This window comes from Strix uralensis, chromosome 10 (genome assembly GCF_047716275.1).
Source record: "Strix uralensis isolate ZFMK-TIS-50842 chromosome 10, bStrUra1, whole genome shotgun sequence".
Taxonomy (NCBI): Eukaryota; Metazoa; Chordata; class Aves; order Strigiformes; family Strigidae; genus Strix; species Strix uralensis.
This window is the reverse complement of record NC_133981.1, coordinates 16,279,062-16,301,286: the sequence shown is the minus strand read 5'-3', so window position 1 is coordinate 16,301,286 and position 22,225 is coordinate 16,279,062. Positions and strand designations below refer to the sequence as shown.

Sequence of the window (22,225 nt, the reverse complement as noted above, 5' to 3'; positions counted from 1 at the left end):
GATTACTTTGAATTGTGTAGCAGTTTTACTGATGAGATTCTCAGTGCTGATTTTTTCCTTATGCCTGATTCTTCTGGTCTTATTCTTGCATGCTGAACTTCAGTCACTTGGACTCAATCCATACTTTCCCTATTTTTCCCCTGTGTTTATGTGTTAAACATTCAACAGTAGTTTTGCAAGTGCCTTGCTTTGTCCTGGTATTAGCCAAAGCTCTCCTTTTTTCAATTACAGGTTCATTGCTTTCATCATAAAGTAAAAAATCAACAACTGCAACAAAAAGAAGCTTAAACAAAGATAATGGAAAGGAAAGTAATATTGAATTAAATATTGTAAAAAGGTTCTGTCAGTCCACTGATGTCAGGGCAGATTTTATACAGAATACAAATATTTTTATTATTAACCCTGTGTCCTTGACACAAAATGATGCGTAAACTTTTTAATAGGTCTGTTTTATCTTCATACCTGTAAATAGCGTCTCCTGCAAATAAGAAAATGTTTACTTCTACAGGAAACTGCTAGACATCAAGTAATTTACAGTCTGTTTCTCTATTGCGTGTTTTGTGGTCACAGTCCAAACTGTACTGATCTTGAAACGATGCTGTTTACATGTAGTAGACTAAATGCCAGCAAAAGATTCTTCTTTCTTATTAAATGAACATTCCACAAAGTTAAACTGAATGTCTGGTATGAACTGTTAATACAAACTTTCAAAGATAGGTCCCAAAAGCCTTTCATCCTTCACTCCTGTTAGGTTGTGAATACTAATTAAAGCAAGGGAGAAAGGATTCTCAGATTTCTAAATTGTACCCCTAAAATGCTGCATGGATTGACTGTGAGAGTAAGAGAGAGAGACAGAGAGTAAGGGAATGGAAGCAGGGTCTGTCTACACCCTCCACTTCTGGCAGAGCAGTGCTCTAGCGATACAGAAGAAATGGTACTCTGTGAAAAACGATTGAGGAAAGAGTGGTTTTGGGTAATTCAACTATACACATTCTTACAGCCATTTCCTTTTTAGAGCATGTTGGATGATTACAAAATAGACTATAGAGAAATGTAGTTGTTTTAGAAGTGCAATCCCATTTAATACTATCAGAGTAACATGCTGAAAATCACAAACACAATTAGTAAATCTAAGTTTTAAAAGAAGTTCTGGCTTGCTTTACACATTCATTAAGTCAAATACACTTTCATACCTCATCAGAAAGTGGTTATCTTTAGACGTTGGTCTTACATTGATATGTAGAGCAAGTAAGATTTAATATGGAGCAAGATCAAAACTCCACTCAACTCACTGCAAGATTCTCATTGACTTTAATAGGTATTGGGTAAGGCTCTTCGTTTTTGCTTTGAGGCCAGTGTGGATTTTATCATGGGAGAGAGGATGTGTGGCTAGCGCTTAAGAGGATTTATGATTAAGAAATGATTTTTCATTTCTAGAAGGACTGTCAAAGAATTTGCCCTTTTTTTCAAATGTGAAAGGGCATTTATTTGAGAATAGATGAAACAATGAATGAGTATGTGTATATGCACCTATCTTCTGAGGCTGATTCTTTTCTCCCTTCTTTCTCTTCCCCCCTTCCCTCTCTCCCTATCCTGGTAATTCAAAACAAGTCTTTACAGTACAAAGACCTTGCTTTTGTTTTGTTTTTTTTTTTTTTTCTTCTTTGAAATACAAGTGTTTTGGTTTTTTTTTTTCAGCTCTTGTTTTAATACAATGCAGTTATTTTTCTCTTACTAGAACTACTTCTCTGGGAAGGATTCTAATGCTATTATCTATTGCCTTCCTAACAGTCTTTCTAAATGTCTCATTTTGAAATAATTAGCATTAGTAATAATTAAAATGACACTATCTGTTCTCCTAGAGGTGGTACAAATGCTAATAAATACTAACAAGTATTAAAAGTATATAAGGAGAAAGAGCCTAATCATGTAATTTGATGCTATTTTACATAGATGAGAACCAGAATCTTACAGGTACGTTGGATGTCATATTATGTGTAATGATGTTCAGTTTTAAAAATATCTTTTCCTTTTGATATTATGAGAGGAAGGCTGAAAAAAATGCTTGTTGTCTAGAATACAGGTGTATTGTTTTCAGTTCTCTTGTGTATGTAGACTAAATGGACATTGTATTATTGTCTTATACAGTGTGAAACCTCTTCAGTGCTGTTAAGGTTGAATAGTACATGGTTAACTGGAGTGTAGTGTGAGGGGTTTTTTTTACCAGACTTTAGGGGTATGATCAGAATCTCTTTCTCAGTTTCTGCCTTAGTTCCGTTCTGAACCCTGTTCTGTCTTCCCTGGTTATTCTGTCTGTATGTCTAAAAGCTTTTAGAAGGGCTATTATTTAAATGTTCAAAATAACTTTGCTTATAAATTGAAGTTAAAAAATTCTGGTCCTACAAACATGATATTTGACAATCCATATCCAGTTCCTAATCTGTTTACCTTTTTTGGTATCCAGGGATTCCAATAATTTTTTCATCTTTTGAATAAAAACTTATATGATTTAAATTGTGAACTTTCTAAACTTTGTGGTGCCTTAGCAATCAACTAATGCTAAAAGCAAGCACAGTAAAAAAAGTTGCATAGTAAATACTTTAAAATAAATTAACAAAATTAAGAGAAAAATAATAAAATACTGTTCTATATCTTCAAAATTTTACTTAGATACTTTACTGTAGGTAAATTCATATTCTGACCTTTGTAGTAGACTGATCTGCTGGTATAATGTAAGTTTAAATTGATCTTGATTTTAGACTAGTGAAAAAAAAGGGGGACACATTCAAGACATAAACAGTTCTTATAGTCTATTAAAATCATACTACATCCCTATTACTTATATGAAAGCAAAACCAAGCAGTAGTTCAAAACAAACAAGCAAAAAACCCCAATGTGCAGTGTAAATAAAATAATTTTGGAGGCAGCAGAAAACATAATGGTTTTCTCTGTAATAATGATTGCTGCACCAGAAAACAGTGAAAAGATTAAAATATATACAAAATATAACAATAATACAGATATAAATTTTAAAAATTATTTTCAGGTTAACTTGCCATGTAGTGTGAAATATCATCAATGAAATGTAACGTCATGTCTGGACATACCTATACATTCTCTCAGTAGCAACAGAAGTTAGACTAATACTTTTAAATTATTTACATTGCTATGTTCACTTCTGTAGCAGTAATATAAAGAGACAGACTGACTGACCACTAACATTGATCAAAGCAAAACAAACCAAACCCAAAATCTACTATCTCACTAAAATTTAAATAAACTATATTAATGGAAATATGGGAATTATCACCAGTCATGTAATTTAAGTTGTATTACAACTTCAGATTTTATAATAAAATGTATTTAAGCAGTTTGAAAGTTTCTGATAATTTTCAGGGCCAAGAACATTTAGCGACCTGTGCCTCTAGATCTGGCAACTAGTTCTGAAGTTGTGCTCAGATATGGGAACATTTTGAGCACACTATAAATTAAAAAACCCTACTACTAAGTCATTCACTGACAGAATAACCATGTAGTTCAAGTGTTGGTAATGAGTGAAATACAGGCAGTAGGTTTAAATAAGGATAGGAAATCATCATGAAGGATAGTTCTTTGCTGCTGGTGCTTGTCTGTTTATCCATCCTCTTAGAGTCAATTGTAGAGTTCATGTTTAGTGATATTACTGAAGATATTAATTAGTGTTAGATCCCTGTGTGTTTGTAACCCAGAATATTTGCAACAACTTGTGAGCTGGAGCTTGTGGGAATTTGAAGTCAGTGCACAGATCCTAAATGAGGTACAACAAGGACTATCAAAACCACCAGCCCCTAAAAGGAATATTATCTCACTTTATGCAAGATGAGTCTATGTGTTCCCCAAAAGAACAAGTTTTAGAGAAAACTTATTTACAGTCTCACAAAACAGCATTAAATTTCTTTATGGTGGAATGGAAATGTACTATGTACATTTAGTTCTCTTGTTCATGTTGTCCACTGTTGAAGGGCAATTGGACTAGTTGTCTCCGTAAGTTGAAGGTCACCCTCAAAACCTAAAACTCAATAATCCAACAATCAAATAACCATAACATTTTGAAAAGACTGTTCTTAGTTATTCTGCTATTGGTGGCACTCTAATACTAATGATCCCATTTTTAGAAACTGTTCTTTGCAGTGTTTTGTGTATGAGATAAAAAGACTAAATATGCAGATTTTAATGTAGATTGTGTCACGTGGTATTACATGACATGTAACTTAAAACCAGTAGCTTTATTTGGAGTTGTCTATATTTAGAAAAATATTCCAATTCCATGCATGAATGTTTGTAGTTTTTGATTAGGAAGGAAATATCTATTATATAAAGATAAAAGAATAGTTATATCAATAATTTCCATAGGGAAATCAATATAGTAATATTTATACATAATATGTTTGCATACCTAAACTGAATTAACCATGGACATCTATTTTGCACTAAGTTTTTCTTTATTGATGTAATAATAAAAATAGAACTCACACCCCTTAAACACACATGCATGAAGTCAAAATTTTGTTCATGGTGTGTGGAATGTTCACGGAGTGTCAGATTTCATGATTCGGTTCCTACTTTGATCTTTAGTCAGGTGGTTTATTTGTAAAATCAGCATAATTCTTAAGAAAATAATTATTTATTATTAAAGTTTCTAACCAAACATTGCATTTAAAGTAATCACTCTGAGTAATTTAAATACAAACTTTCCTGTAAATATTTTGTATTCATTAGAAAGAGAGAAAGTTAGTTTATGCAGTTAAAAGAATCACAGTCACAGACTCACAGAATAACTGAGTCTGGAAGGGACCTCCCATAGATCATCTAGTCTAACCCTGTGCTCAAGCAGGATTAGCTGGAGCAAGGTTGCTCAGAACTGCGTCCAACTGGGTTTTGAACATCTCCACAAACTCTCTGGGCAGTGTGCTCCAGTCAATCACTCTTACAGTGAAAATGTAAGAATATTCCTGTGAGTATGAGTTTGTTACCTTCAACACAGGTTCAGAGATCAGATGCAGACACATATTTTGGTGTTAATGATTCTCATTTTAAAACCAAGTTTGCTAACCAGTGTGTTAGAAATTACTCAGTCATTTACGTTAATAAACAGTTATGTACTTTATAAAATGTGTAAAATCTTCAAAGAGAGCTAGAATAGTAGTTTTCATCTATATTTTATGACTTTCTTCACAGCAACATTTGCATTTCCTCTGACTGGTATCCTTTGCATACAGTGCAGAGTCTATCCTTTACTAAAATGCTGTAGTTATTGCAAAATATGTGGTAGCACAGTAAAACAATTACGTGAACAAAGAAGGATTTGGTATTGAATCCCTTGAAAACTGAAGTGCATTTTTCTTACAGATATTGGCCCAGTAAGCTGCAGGTTAATGTCACTCTTCTAATATTTATACTGAAATCTTAACATCACAAACATCCCAGTAGGAAGCTGAATTTTATTTTTTCCTCCATGCATGCATATAATTATCTATGATGCCTCTAGTACATGATTGTAGGAAGTGGAGAGTAAGTGCATAAATTGTAAAGGAAAAATCATCAAAATCATATTTAAATGCTGTATCTTATAGCAACTGAGTAAGTAGAATGTAAAGCAGAGAATTTACATTTTCTGCTAAAAACTGAGAGTTTGAATGTTCTTTCTATTCTCTCCCAAGTTTTTGACATTTTTGGGAAGAGCTGTGAAAGCCTGCCCAGCAATGTATGAAATGCTTTGCACTTCTTTATACACGTAAATAAATCATCATCTAACCCTACATTTAATTATATTATATAATACCATAAACAAACAACCTATAATATAGAGTACCTGGCACATGTATGCACTAAGTGTTGTATTTTTTTTTCTCATTCTTCCCTGAGGAGCTTCACTGATATGAGTGATGTCTTCCTCCTTGCTGTGGTGTTAAGTACAGGACCTACATGCTTGCCACAGTATTTCACATCTTTCCTGAAAGTGTATTTCCAAAAAATAAAAGTTCTAATACATACATTCAATGCCAAATTCAGAGTCAGTATGTGACATGTACAGGATGAGTCTGAACATTGCAAACCACCATAAACTTAGCTATGCATAGATGTTAATTTTGGTGCAGCCCAGAAACTATTTACAGAAATGGCTGTACTATCAAAGCTGTATTCGTACTTGTTGATTATTTACTGGCATGTTTGTACTTAATTTCTATTGATTTGTATTGTATCTGATTACGAAAAAAATCACGTGAGTAGGGTTAGCTTTTTTCTGAGACTGGTGACAGTTAAATGTTTGGCAGGAGAATAGGACTGTTGAAATGAGGTCAGTGAATGCAAAATAAGAGTTATTTATTTTTGAATGCTTTAGCATAAATATATTGCAATAGTATAATTTTTTTAGACAAAGATAATGGCATTCAATTATTATTAGAAAAACAGAAAATGGAAAATTAATTTAATGGTGATTTATATTATTTTTGTTTCTCTAATAATAGAAATAGTTTTTCGGTATAACAAGAAACGAGTATAATTTAGTCTTGCAGGATTTTTTTTTTTGCTGTTCTTCAAACAAACATAAGGTTGAATTCTGATCCAACAGAACAATAACTTTCTAATTCTAGGATGTTTTCCTTTAAGACTTCTAGACTTGGTTTCTTTGAAACCTGGGACATACAGCTACATAATGTTTTGAATAAATTGTTGAAACGGCTGTAAAATATTTTAGAAGTGTATGGCCTTTTTGTTTTGGAATTATCATTAAGTCATTTACAAAATCAGTCTTTATGAACTTCTTTAGTTAAGGGTGAAAGGAGACAGACTTTTATGATGTCTGGCATGGAGTACTTAACAGAACTACTGGTCCTGTAACATATGCCTCCTGCTTCCAAAGATAGTATTTTAGATATATCTATGGTTTTGTTTGTTTCACTCATGTTGGCCTCACAGTTATCTGGTCCAAGAAATAGTGCAATATCCTTGATGTTGCTCTCTTTGCCTGTCTTGGTTTGATTTACCATTTTAGTAACGTCTGTAATTTTTCTGCTAATACCAAACACATTTCCACAAAGGGCTCAAAACAATACTAGATTATTTGCTAATGAGGAAAGCATGACAATGTGTGCAATAACAGTATTGAAAAACCTCCTACAATTATTTATTCTGTGTTACATTGTGTGACAGGACCCAAGTTGACCTGAATTTAGAGGTGGAATTCTCAACATGTCTTACTGGAATCAAGCATACTGTGAACCTCAGGGGGCTTGCAGTCTCTGAAGGGTAATTTTTTACAATACAAAATAGAATAAAATTTGTTTGGTAAAGAAAATTTGGGTTTTCTGGGAAAGATAGATTAAAAGAAAAGAGTTTGAAAACAAATCCCCCTCCCTTTTCTTCATTGCATCCTTGCAAGGCCCTATGCTCTAATCTTGTTCTTTAGTCTATCCATTTTTTTTAGGTTGCAGCAAAATTTACACAGTTCCATTAAGATCCCTAAGTCCACTTTTCCACATCAGAAAATCCTCTCAGGTTTCCCCTGGTGCTTATAGGTCTGCAGGCTCCTGTCCCTGCCATAGCTGGCAGTACTGCAACGGCCTCTTCTTACTAAGCAGTTGTGTGGAGGAAGGTACACCCCTCCGGAGGGCTCCTCCTAACCCAACCTGCAGCAACCAGGAGACAGCAAATGGCCAGACTTCTTCCCTTGCACCTCAGCCACAGTCATTTTAACAAAACATGCATTACCCAGATGGCAAACTAGGAGCAAGTAAAACAGATATGTTTATGTGGTATATAAACCAGATATATTTATGTGTATATATCATGTACCTTCTGTAGAGACAATCATCAGAGGGAGGAACAGACACTAATGGAAAACAGGAGGTACTTTGGTATGGTCGGACTTGAATAAAGACACCAAAATGGCATAGTTTATCATAGGTGCAAGTAGAACAGAAAGATCTGCACTGCTTTTTGAGGGCCAGGGAAAGATCACATCGTTTACTGCAAAACTGCCTCTTGGCAGTGTATAAAGCAAACCACAGGAATCAGAGGTACCCGCTGGGTTTTACACAGAGACAGGCAGTTTTTAGACTATGCAATAAAGGGTCAGACCAGAGGACTATTACTGTTATTGTTAGGAAAATTATTTGTTTCCTATGGCCTCCCAGAAGGGGTAATGTCAGACAAACCTCCATAGTTTATTTCAAAGGAATTTGTAGCAATTATTAAACCGAATTGCTGACATATAGGATCTTCTAACAGCCAAGTTTCAAATCAGCAACAGAATGATTTGTCTGGCTGAAACAAAGACAGATTTATTTTTTTTTTTTAAAGGAAAAGACTGTGAACCTGTATTTTGAAGTTTAGATGAAAAGTGACAAGAATGCTAGCCCAGAGAAAAGCATAATGAATGTAAATCATATCCACTGACCATATTATTCCTAATTAAGACTTTGACTACTAATATTTCAGAGTAAGGAAATATTCTTGATTTTATAAAAGGCTATAAATGGGATTGACAAACTGAATTCAGCAACACATAATATTGAACTCTGATTTTGAAACTTTTATTAATGTGCTCTAGAAAATAATCTCGGTAAAAGCAATAGGGACAGTTTCAGATACAAAAGTGTGTAACAGTTTGTGTGGTAATTATTAATAAGAAATCCTCACTTGCATTTCATCTGACTGTAATTCCCTCACATGGCAAAATCTGACCAAATGTCACAACCCGGACTGGAAGCCCAGAGAATCGCAACGGTTCTGTGATCCCCTCGGGTTAAATTAAGGTGAAACGACACCAAACGACCAGTTAAAATGTTTTACTTGCAGTAGAGAACAATTTAAACTTGGGAAAGGATAATAAGCAATGTGGTCTCTTATAAATCTATAAGAAAGAAAAGAAAGGAAAGGAAAGAAAAAGAAAGGAGAGAAAGAGAGTCAAAGAAATCCGGGTCACCACCCCTGGATCCAGTGTTGTCTCAGGTCCTGTAATCTTGGGTGGTGGGCGCACACAGATCTAGCTTTGATGGTGGGTGCACACACAGCAAAGTTTTCTGTTGTCTCTTAAGTTCATCATATCAGCTGATTAGCATATCTACCCACCTTTAGTTTTTCCTCTGGTCCCACAGGTTTTTGCTGACTTCATTCTTCTTGAGCAATCATCCAGCTTCTGGGGCAGAAATGCTCACCTCTTATCAGTTCATTAGCAATGTGTGCATGGTGTCTGGTGTACACAATAGAGTCACAGGCTTATCTAAGACTTATCTTAGGCTTATCTAAGGAGTCTGACAATGCAACTGCAAGGCAGTGGGGGGTGCATCCTTCGATACACTCCTGCTTCCTTGGGTGACGTTCCTTAGACTAATCCAAAGGCCACAGCTTGTCCTTGAGGTTTTCTGTGTTGGTGAATGTTTGAGGCATTACTTCTTTCCATTCCTTACACCAAACCATATGTATCTGAAGGGATGTGCTCAAATATGAGTAAACTCAAGTTCTGAAAAGAAGTTGTAAAAATTACATCAAAGAATACTAGTATTTGTATAAGGATTCAACTTAAATGTGAAGTCCAAATAGAGCATTGTGTGTGTGTGTGCGTGCATTTGTTTTGGGCTTTTGTGTTTGTTCAGATTTTTAATGTTCTCCCCTATATCCTCACCTGCAGCTGCTTCCTTGAACCTGTCTCCACTGTATGTGGACTATAAGCTTTCTAATTTAGTTTGAATGTTATCTAGAAGTAAGTATTTCCGCAATGATACTTCTGTACCTAACATTGCATATGTTGCCTTGGATGCCTTGACTGTACATGAAATACTGTTTTGTAGACTATGGCATACAAATTAGCTCATTATGAAAACATCAGTTTGCTATGTGTAGTGGGGCTTGGGCAAACTGTAGAGTCCTTTAGTATTTATGCCAAAGGTAGAAATTTGGACATCATTCTTCACTGCACCTGTCTTTATCTGAGATACTAATGAAAGGATGCTTGTAATTTTTACATGTATTTAGCAAGAAGGTGGCATTAAAAAACCAAAAAAACCCAACCAAACCCCCCCAAAAAACAGTGTTAGAGAGAAAACCAGTTTCAGTGCTAGAGCAGGAAATCAAAGAATTCATATCGTAACATTATCCTTTTGTTAGAATGAGAAAAAGAAAAAAGCTTCCACTTATCAAAGTAATTAACCAAGTTGAAGACTAATAAGTAGATAAATGTTCAGAAAAGCTTTAAACTGCTCTAAGTAGTGCTCTAACCTATTAATACAGGATTTAGCTCATGTATTTACCGTTCAGCAGGGATCTGCAATTTCTGCAGCATATCATTCTATATCATTCTATATAATCAATTATTTAAACAACAGGCTTTTAAAGAAAAACATATAGGTCATACCTTAATGTGATCATGGCTCATATTTTGCTGTTGGATCATTCAGATTTTAGGATGAAAGAATTTACTTGCAGCAATTTTCCTTGCCCTGAATTTTGTTACATTTTATATTGTGAAAACAGAGAAACTGTGGCTGGTTGCTTTCAGTATTTGTGAATTAGAGATCACGTGACAATTCTCTTTCATGACATATACTAATGTGGACATTAGCTTTTAGCAGAGTACTATATGGAAGTTGTTTTTTCTATCTGTTTTAATTCAGAGCAAGGACAAAAGGTCTGTCAGAAGCTTGCTAGAGATCTTGAAGGTCTTTTTGCATTTGGTATTGATTCACTTGCCTGTTTCTGTGTTCAGCTTCTACCTGTAAAGAAATAATTTGTTTTAGAAAAAGAAATTTTCTGAGAAGGTGGAATTTAGCACAAGACTCAGTTGTTGTGTATGGTGAATTTCTCTACAAGTGTAAAAGTAAGAGGAGAAGAATTCAGAAAAAGGGAAAACTGTATTGTACCTATAATAGTTTATTTTTCTGAGCTCCTCTCTGTTACCTACATTGGTTTTTTTTTCCTAAAGAGAAAACAGAACCCATTTTCTAACTCTCAATAAATAAAGTATTTTATATGTAATGAAGCCTACTGCCTGCTCTCCATGCCTTTTTACGTGAGCTGCTGCTTACAGTGAATACTGTGAATACAATCAGGTATGGCTAATCTTGTCTAAGAACATCTGTGTGATATGAATATGCATATATGCATAAACAATGTTTATTTGCATATATGTACATATAATCATACTTGTGTTTACAGTACAGAAATGTATTGTTCTATGCATACATATACGATCATATGTTTGCATAGGCAGTCAGTAACTTTCTATTACCATTTTGTTTCTCTTTCTTCTGTCATAGAGAATACAACCTCCTGCTTTAATAGGATAAATCACTCTTAATGTCAATTTCATTAATAATAAGTGTAGATTTAGATGTTTTCAAACCAAGAATGGCTGGTTTCAAAACTAAAACTGTCTTTATGTTGAATTATATTTGTGTAAAGGAAGATGGAACTACTTCACAGTTCAAGTGTGGTACTGTATCTGATGAGAAAACAGTCCCTCTCTTAGTATTGTGGTATTTAACACATTGCATGGTGCTTCTGTGATACCTAGTAGAGAAGCTGTCAAATAAAAAACTTAAGTTAATAAGCCCTCAATAATTTGAATCAATTGGCAATGTAAACCTAGTTTCTCTAGTTTCTTTCCTTTATACACTGTTCTATATTATGTTTGTAATTTTATGAATACACAGCTAAAGTAGCTGTTCAAATTAATGTATAATGATTGCTTGTTCTGTTTTGTTGTTTTCCAGCTCCCTCAGGCTCAAAAGGTAAAATATTTTGATCAAATCTTAGTCATTCAAAGTAGTCACCAGTCCTTCATGTTTCCATGGTGGTGTGAGTATGGTACAGTAGTGATCAGTGAAACAGTTCACTGTAATTGAGGCTCTGGAATTGAGCAGCAAGAAGGGTAGCTGACATCAAGGCCAGCTAAGGTACTTGCTGAGAGCAGCTCTTCAAACATATGAGCTATTTTAACATGATAGGTATATAGTAGCCTACAACTTTAAAACAACAGGGAGGCTATTTTATAAACAATTTGAAATAATAGTAAGGATAAAAAAATCAGCCCATTACTCCAAGTGAAACATCTCTGGATCATTTTGTCTCTATTGTAGAGACTGCAGAACCCATGGTATAGCTGGTACCCTTTCACTGCTCCCCACTGTATCTATCAACATGCCTTTGAATACATCCAACATTTGACATGTCTAATAGGTTGTAGACATTTTTCATATAACATGCTCTTGCCTTTAAACAACTTCTGCATCGATATGGTATGTTACCAGAGTCACCGTGGCACATCATGATAGCACAATGATTGTGGCAAACTCAAAGAATTGCTTGGTGCCTGTTGCATCATCCTTGTATATTTCACAAATATAATTAAAGCTTCTAGAAAACAGAAAATCTAGATGCTGTTTTGTGGTTTGCAGTGAAAAATATTAAAAAGAAAAAATGAATGGAATATACTGGGAAATTGCAATACTCACTCATCCAAGTCATTCTTATTGTGCTAGGTAAAGCACCTTTAGTAAGTAATATCATAGCGATTAATCAGTTAAACATCACTGTTGTTGACTGTCTTGGATGATGATCAGAGTTCAGTTTTTAATGGGAGCTATAAGTTAAATGATCTTCAGTGAATAGCTTTTGCAGAATGGTGAGGGCATCCACAGAACTCAAAACTTTAAAATGGTTAATTAATGTATCTCGTCCACTTTTTAGTTTAAAAAGCAAGAAATGTGAGCATGGGAGCTTTTATTTTTATGATGCTATGTATATTTGAAATGTCATTGTTATGGAGCTCAGAAAATTCTATTTCAAATCTGCAGGTAATATGCTATTTTGTGACATGACTACGTCCATAGTTTGTTCTTGTGTTTTGATAGTTGAGCCTACCAAATGTGACATGGTAACAAAAATTGTTGCTTTTTTGGTTTTCTTCTGGAAATAGATGGTTTAAAGAAATCTTTTGTTTACAGCTTCCTGGAAAAGTAGAAGGATTAAAAGACTGGTTAGACTGGCTAACTTTGGCTTTTTCGTGTTCACTTTCTTGTCTAAAATTTTATGTCAAATGCTTTTCTTAAGAGTTTGGAGGAAAAAAAGACAGAGTGAGGTTATAGTATGCTGGTACAGAAAGACATAACCAGTCAGGCTGTTTGCTGGATTGTGTCATGTGGTCCTGTATTATATGTACGATGTCCACAATTCTGAGCTATTAAATAATGTTCTGGTACTTACTCAAGCTCGAGGTTAACAAAAAAGCACACAGTTTTCATGGAAGGTCAAAAATGCCAATTTTCAATGTGGTTACCCCTTGAGCAAACTAAGACAGAACTAAAGCCCCATATTTTGTATATGTATGCATAATGTCTAGTTGAGTGTATACTACTTTCATGCAGAGAAAGAGAGGGGTGGGAAAGAAGGAATGGGATGGGGAGGGAGGGCAGATACAAATAATCCACAAGTGCTTTTGATAACTTCAGGTAAGAAATAAGCATTTTCTTAAGCATGGCCTGAGAGCTTGTGAACAAAACGAGAATCTCTTGCTATCTGCAAGGTGAAGGGAAGCAGCACAAGGGCTGATGCATGCCTTTATGAATGACTTAGTCACTAGTGTACGTGTTTTGCCATATGGTGTCTGAACTTGTACTGTATTTTTGTTGGAATCTATGTATCATCTTGCAAATGTTTTCTCTATAAACATTTCAAACAGTCATGTCTCTCTAAACATGTTCTCTTTAATCTTTGAGTGATCTGAAAGAAAAATGTGGCATTCCAAGTTTACCTTTACTATTTTATATCCGTTATAAATACTTGGTCATCTTGATGAAATGCGTTATGTCTTTTATGTGAAACACTTTGGCTACAGTCTGTGTTTAGTCAATGTGCTATGGTAATTAGCTATTGATTTTGAAGACCTGTAGGTTCTCAACTGTCTACAGCAGTTGAATAACAATTAAAACCTGTTACTGTTATACTATCTGCTCTAAATCAAATTGTTGCAAATTCAAAATTGGAGTGCAGGTGAAATGAAATACGAGGAGTTTAAGGTGGATGTCTGTTGCACCATGATATTTGTCTTGAAAAGATCTTTGTGATATACCCTATACTTAAAATAGAAAATACCAGAAAACCCAAAAAATCCCCACCATAATTTCAGGTGCTAGAGATGCTGGTTTAATATGGTTATGTAGCTTTCAGAAGAAAATGTGTCCAGGAAGAGCTAATCCAGACAAATGGAACAAATTTGTGTAGATTTTATGTGTCCTCTGTGTTGCTTTTCTGCATGTTTTCAGGCAACCATCCCACAGGGCTGTGAACATAGTAATAAAGCAAAACTAATAACTCAAATTTACCAATTTTCAGGCTTTTTCAGTTTGGCTTCCAAAATGACCTTTATCTTTGAAACACTTTCGAAAAGCAGCTTTTGTATTCATCGATGAGCAAAAGCTATATTTCTTTAATAGCTCAAAAAGGTTTTTTGTTTCCTAGTGGGAAAGCTTTACTTGCTTTCTTGAGCAAACACAGCAGGATTCAAAATCTGTTGTCCTATTCCTGCTGTGATGTTTTGTTCTACCTAGCTTGTGTGAAGAGGTAGAAGTGAGTAAATTAGACACACAAATCAGAAGCAGATAGCTGTGTTTAGGAACATTTAGGAAAGATTTTTTTTTAATGATTCTCTCATGAACAGAATCATATTTCCTCCGTATAGAAATGTTTTGATGATATTTGTTGCCCAAAAGTTCCTGACAGCTTTCTTCTCTCTTTCTGTTATTCCTTAACTTCTGTAAGTAGTGCTTTGCCCTCCTTTTATCTTGATGCTATCATCTTTCAGCCATTTGGGAACATCATTCATCATTCCCTGCATCATTTACCTTCTTATACTTTGAAGTGTTGAATTAACTGTCACTGGGAATAGAAAATAGAAAATTTGCAAAGCCTCTATTTCATTGAAGTGCATGACTAGTGATTTTAGCATTTTATAAAATTATAGGAGTTAAATTGAATCTAATGAAGTACAAAATAATCACAAAGTAAACATTTTGACTCTGATTTTAGCATTCCTTTGGATCTGTTTCCTGCTGACGAGAGGCTATTGTCTTTCAGTTTCATTATGTATATAAAGTTGAGTGGTCCATTCAGAAAACTGCATTAAATTTTTCACTCACATGTTAATTGCAATCTTAAATTTATTTTCCAAATTTCTCTGTCACACTCCTCAACAAGCAAGCTGGCTTTTAATAACACTTTTGACTCAACAATTTGCAAACTCTAAGTAACTATAGTATCTTTGGTGTTTCATTTCTCTGTGGAAATGTCTCTCTAACTGAATACACTCACAAAGGTTCCTATAGTGTCCCAGGCCATGATTTGAGTCTAAACCAAAATAACAGCTATTCCTTATTCTTGTAATCTATATAAAACACAATTAAATGGTCAAATTCCAATTCTCTGATGCTTCCAGCCTGCCTCATGAGTCTACTCAGAACGTAAAAGCACAGTAGTCACAGAAGAAGACACCTCCTGAAGCAAGCCTATGCAGAGCGGGGAAAGGAAGAAAGGAGGTGGGTTGGGAAGGTGACAAAGTTATGACAAGGTAGTGAAGAAAACCCAAAAGCTTCAGCATGAACCTCATACTTCAGATACATCCCTATGGAACTGCTGTCTGCTGTGGGTAAAGTTTCAGCAGCAGCATTGTGGCAAACATTTTCAACACTGGTGCCTTGTCAGAAGATTTGCAGTGTTCCCATGCCCCACAGTTTCACCCCACTTTGAGTTCCTCTGAATATAGCAGTGTTTTTCTCCTACTCTTCTCTTGTTTTTTCACAAGACTGTATAGGCTATGCAAGCAGACCTTCACTTTGACCTATTTCCTCACGTGAGTCCCTTAAGGCCTATTTCCTTCTAGGTCTACAGACCAAAGGTTCCTATGTCAGCATAGCTGCACAGCCCTCCACAAACAGTTGCTTGAGTGCCTCTGTTTAGTCCCATCATATCTCCTAACTTTTCTTCATATTTTGATTCAGAATGTTAGCTCCAATTTTAAACTCTGTCCTCTAGATATAATGGCCTATGGACCTTTTCTTCATTTCATCCTGTTGGTAATTTAATGAAATATTGTGGAAATCAAAGCTTCTGTTGTGGGATGGTGAAAAATCGACTAGGACCACTGTAGATCCAGAGAGATTAGAATTCAGTGGGATATTATTGGGCTACAGATTAGTCTATGAGCAAATTTGGGCATTGTTGTGGTTATTTGATAGCTTCCATTAATCAGAATTGGTGGGAGATGAATCTGGTTTTACTTGACACTGTTTGCTGCAACAGATATCCTGTTCTGTGGAAATGCACAGTTATTATAGTCCAATACAAGTGCAAAAATGAAGCATATGTCAAGCAACAAAAAAGGTAGTGTAAAAAAAATCTCCTACTTTGTTTTGCCAGGCATTGTTTAAATTGGGAAATGAAGATTGGATAGAATTAGCACTATGGAAGTTAATTTCTGAGCTGAACAGTCCTGCTAGGATTTCCTGATATATATCATAGACATAATAAATCTGTATTAAAAAAAAAAAAAGATATTTTGAGGTTTCAAATCTAATGTTTTCTTGGATGAATACCTTTTTAACGTGGTGAAAATTGGTGAAAAAATCCTGACACAAGTTGTTTAAAACACAGAGTCTAAAATCTGAAAGATACTGGAAAAAATATGAGGTTTAGATCTCAAAATTTGTTTCCTTTTTGTCACTAATTATAGTTCAGAAATTAGCAACAAAAAGTAGAATTGCCCCATCAAATTTGCCTTTTATTTAAATTATTTTGTATATTGTTTATTTTGCTTTTTTAAATTCATCAATGGCAATTAGGGAATGTGTATATTTAACAAAATATGAAAATACCACTTCATAGCCAGCTAAAGTGAAACAATATTGCACATTGTCCTTGAAAAAAATCAGGAATAGCATCTAAAAAAGGATATGGGTTTTGTTACTGTCCTTACTTGTTCTTCCATCTCAGGAGACGTTCACTGGTCCATTGCTGACAGAGCTCGGCTTCATTATAATCATTGCACAATATATGTGGCCAAGAATAATGTATTATCAGTTATAGATATGGACACTACTAACTCTGTGTCAGAAATTCTAGACAACCTACTGTAACTCTTCTTGGCTATACGCTCCTAAGGAAAATGTTTTGGGGATCATTCTCAAATTTCTGTTGCCGTAATGGAAACACTTAAGGAAATGGATACTCTTTTCTGTATATGTCTTTCTGGAGTAATTCTGGAACCTGCCCTAGTCTTTGTCCTGGGAGATGGATGTTAGTGCTAGATGTGAAGCTAAACTGGTTTGTATGCTTCATGTGAGGAGTAAGTGGATGTTTGTTTATTTGTTGTTTCTGGAGATTTATTTGGGGTTGTTCTGAGCGGGGTAACCCTATACAGCAAGGAGTTAAAGGGAAAACTGAGGCAATTAAATCTCTTTCTAAAAGGAGTTATCTCCAATTATAAAACTATTACTGCTAGGCATTACAGATCTGTGACTTTCTCAGAGAGTAAGTTCTGTTTGTTTATTCTAAACAGTCAAGAGTCATTTGGCCTGGGAATGCATTTTTCCTCATTCCTGAGATGATTTTTAAAGGTTTGTTATTGTTTGCTAAGTATTTTATCAAATGAAGTGTCCATGGCTCTTACATAGATTCCTGCCTAAAACTGTCTTTTCATTAGAACAACTTTTTGGGGCAAACTACTAATGCTGTCTCTTCCATTTATCATTTTATACTGTAGATGGTAACTTAAAAAATCCTGGGATCTAGTTGAAAACTCTGTGTTTTTCTTTACGGGTTTAATTTTAGTTTTTCTTGCCAATGGCATCCAAAGTAACCTAGCAATTCTGAGACAAAGCATACTGGTGCAATTTGGAGAAACTACAGGAACTTACTTTTTTGCAATACTATTAGATGAAAAATGAATATTCCATATCATAATACATCCAGACTTCAAATGAACTGAACTCAAGCATTGAAATACATGTATTTTTACTCTACCATTGTAATTCCATGTTTTAGAGAGCCATAGGAGTAGTAACAGTTAAACTGCTTGCATTTATGTGAGGATATCTTTCCAGATTTGAAGGAATAGGAAACATCTGAAGGGCTGTACAGTTCAGTAGTCTCCCATACGCATATATACCCAAATGCATGAATATACACACATTTAATATTTCACTGAACTGAATTCCCATGAATTCTTATTGCACCAATTTGACATTTTTGTAGGTTCGTTATCCAGTCAGGCACTGTCAGATCCCTGGCATTTCATAGCTCTTTGAGGCTAAAATTGCCTTGTGTTTTTCTTGTAATGGTGGTTCTGCTTAAATGGTGGCAGAGTTCTGCTTAGGTATTCCCAGACTCACCTGACGGAACAGGTCTACTAGGTTACCTCATGATGTAAGAGAGATGGGAATGCCTTCTGCTAAGGGCAAGAAGGAAAGAAAATGAATTAATGAAGATCTTGAGTGGAAGCTAAGCTCAGAAGGAGATGAAATTGAGGTTTGTTTTGTTGCTTTTGGTTTATTAACAAACCCTGGAGAGAATTATGTTATTGTGAGTTTGATATTCTTAGCAGAACAAGAAATTTGTAGTGTATTCAAGTGTAGAACTAAATCACACATTAGCAGTTCAGCAGAAAGGTAGAAGAAAATGGAAGAATGTTTGAAATGGCTGGTGGAACAAGAGCTGCTGCAATATGAAAACTTAATTGTACACTGACAGTACTGAAAAAGAGATGCTCATTCAGCATAGGGAGGAGTCCTTTTTTTCTGCTTTTTAGAGGAGAAACTTGAATATGAAAAAATACCTTACTGCAAAGGAACTCTGCCTGTGTATACATGGTTATCCTGGGTTCAGGGATTCCAGTATGTGGTATGCTTTTGCCACAAGAAGGACTGTAATGAGCCTTCATATTGCTTTCACATTACTGTGGAGAATTTATTCAGGATCAAACCACCAGTGCAGACAGCAAAAGTCTTATACTTAAGTCTCATACATTGTTGGGGACTCCCAGACATATCCACTGGTCCTATCCTGTCTGTGGAAACAGGTAGACCAATACTGGTCAATAGATTAGTCTGATAGAATAGCGAAGACTACTGAGGTGTGAGAGAACTGAATTTAGAGAGGAAGCTCAGACTGATTGTGTTTATGAAGGAAGATGCCTTCGTATGTGAACTGGCAGAGACAATCTGTGTTTCCTCTCACGAAGGTATCTTCCTGATTCATTAAGGGAGATGCTGATTACAGTACTCATCAACTGCAGTCCTTAATCAAAATGAATCAGTGAGAGAACAACTTAATTGCATTGGAGCAGAAGAAACTGAACCAAACTTTAGGTAATTTCTTTTTTTCTTTTTTTTCCTTTTTTTTTTTTTTTTTCCTGAACAATGACCACTGTGTTTTATGGGGCAGCCTACTTCCCCATATTGCATTCCATGCTTGCAAAATAAAACATTCCAATATTTGTATGGATAAACAGTTTATTGAATAAAATGTCTTTGCAGAATTCCTGTGATTAGGTAAACTCAGGGTTTTGTTTTGAAATGCATAAGGCTCATGTAAACGTGCTAATTTGGCTTTTGGAAAATGCAGGAACTTCTTGCTATTCTGTGGGGAAAAAGTATCTAACAGAGTAAGGAAAATCTGAAAGGACAGGCACTTAGTGCCATACTGCATATAATCAGAGCTCTGTGTTGTTTAGCATGAAGATAACTTACTCTGCAAGAGTGGAGGCTTGCTGATGTCAGACATTTAAGATAAATACAGATCTAAATAAATATAGGAAAGTATATGTGAATGTAAATAAATATTTATTCTATAAATGAAAATAAATAATACAGGCCTGGCCCTATTTGCCTTTTTTAAGAAATCCACCTCTAAGAAAGTGACTTTGATGCCTGTAATATCTTTTTAAAAAGCCATGAGTAATTTTTCTCATGTTTTTCCATTTTAATTATCTCAAAAATTTTTGGATCCTTATATTTATTTTCTCATTTTATTTTCATTTGACTAATTTTAATTTGCTGACTGAAGCATCTGACAATGCCTTAAGCATTGCTCTTGAATTTATCTTTTATTTGTGTTAGTTAGCTTCTGTTTCCAGTAATCCAAAACCAAGAATTTGAAGAAATTGGAATTCACATCCAATTCTGAAACCGGGAAGTGCTTTCTTCAAAAATTGCAAGGGACCTTAACAAGCTTGTCTATGCAGCTATGTTTAGCTAGAACAAAAGTCTAAGATAGTGCACAGATACCATCACTGACCTAAAACTGTTAAACTGTTGTTCAGTTTATGGTTATATTCTGCCTTATATCAGTTTATGGTTATATTTTGTCAATATTCCTAAAAAAGCAACAACAATTAATAGAATTTTCAGAGGCCTGATGAAATTAGATGCCCAAGTCCTAGCAGATGTCAAGTGGTATTTGGAAACTAAACTTCCAGAAGCATCTTTGAAAATTTCACCCCTAGGAAATGTCAGCAATATCCAACAAAACCATTATCTGAGACTATTTTTGTACTATTCCACCAATTTTTATTTGGTTCCATCTTATACCCTGCAGGATGTTGTACTGGATCTGGGAAGTGTTTAGATGTATTTGAATGCTGCTTCTTATATTCTTTAATTTTATAGAAAAAAATACTGAGCAATAAAATGTTTTGAAAGGCATTTCAAAGCACATACCTCTTCCTCAGTTCACATCTGTTGGTAGCCTCAAGTGTTGGAGCTTGCCAGTGGAATTTTTATTTTCATGGAGGGTTGAGGATGAAGCAGCTTTTGTTTCCTTGCCTTTTTCTTGGTATTATGTAACTGCTTGAAGTAAATAAAAATGCAGTAATTGATATAGTGCTAAATAGGTAAGAGACAGGACTTTGATGTCAGTCAGGGCCTATGTGTGTTAACAAATATGGTGCCCCAAGTAAAGAATAAGCTTAAATACTTATCAGGGTTATGAAGATTGAAGAAATAGAAAGGAGCTTGATTTGTTAATACTTAGACTGATGTGTAAATAGACATTATTAAATGTTGGAAAAAAAACAGTATAGTAGTAGAGGGCAAGAAAAGAAATAGAGGGTTTTCTCTGAGAACAGAACAAGAACTCAAAACAGAGTGTTGGAGGAAATGGAAGTTATTAGTGGTTCTGCATATATGTTTGGACGAGGTTCCAACATTTAGGTGAACTTTGGTCCAAATTAATCCTTATTTGTGAACACAGTTCGTCTGCCAGCAACATTTTGTTTCAGCAGAAACTATATAAATAACAAATATAATATTGTGTGACTATGTTTTTGTCAAACCTTACCCTTGCTTTCTGATGAACCCTGCCAACCCCCAGAGTATGTGGGGGTTAGTAAGGATGAACAAAGTAAGCTTAGCATGTAGCTTTAAACAATTTTGAATCATCAGAGTGTGGGGAATTATTATGCCACATAAAGCATACCTTTGTAAAAATGGCAGTAAATATTAGTATTAGTTACTCATATTAGTAATTCCTAAGAAACTGTAAGGACAAAATTGGATAATGTACAGACTGTTGAAAGATTGACATTAAATTCATGGTGCTTCGCGTTTCAGTCATTCCCAAGGGCCCTTCACTATATGTAACTAGTAACCATCCATCTGGTGACTTTATTGCATTATATCAGGATAAGTATCATTCTCTGTACTTGCCAATAACACTAAAAAAACCCCCCGATTCTGTGTGTAACCAAGTTATTTGTGGCCTGCTTAGAAATACGCATTTTGTGCTTATTAAAAAAAAAAAATTATTCAAGATATTTCCTGTAAGAAGTATTTGGCTACAGTATTTTCATTTTACTTGCATACATAATTCTTTTCTGAGCCTATGACTTTGTGATGTTCAGTTGATGAGTTTGGGAATCATAAGGATTGTCTACATTTTCTTTTTGGGAAAAACATAGTAATTGAGTAACCAAAGAGTTTATTACTAATTGCACAATAACCTGAACTGTTAAATTTAGTACAGTCATTCAGAGACTTTATCGTTATATATTGATTTTGTTATTCTCAGTTTGTGATATTTAACATTTTTTGTTAAGTGTTTTTGCTGATGATTAAAAAACCAAAATCATAGCCAGTCCTGAGGATATCAGTGATACATGTTCATTCTGAATGTAACTAATATAAGATGAAGTTTTATC

General features: G+C 34.8%; 1 protein-coding gene across 1 annotated transcript in view; it reads left to right on the top strand.

The window, feature by feature from the left end:
* Positions 1-22,225, top strand: part of CACNA2D3 (calcium voltage-gated channel auxiliary subunit alpha2delta 3) — a 468,701-nt gene that overhangs the window by 325,013 nt on the left and 121,463 nt on the right. Inside the window, exon 14 of the mRNA XM_074879359.1 lies at positions 11,754-11,771. Within this exon, the coding sequence (XP_074735460.1) occupies positions 11,754-11,771 (18 nt within the window). The remainder of the gene's footprint in view (positions 1-11,753; positions 11,772-22,225) is intronic.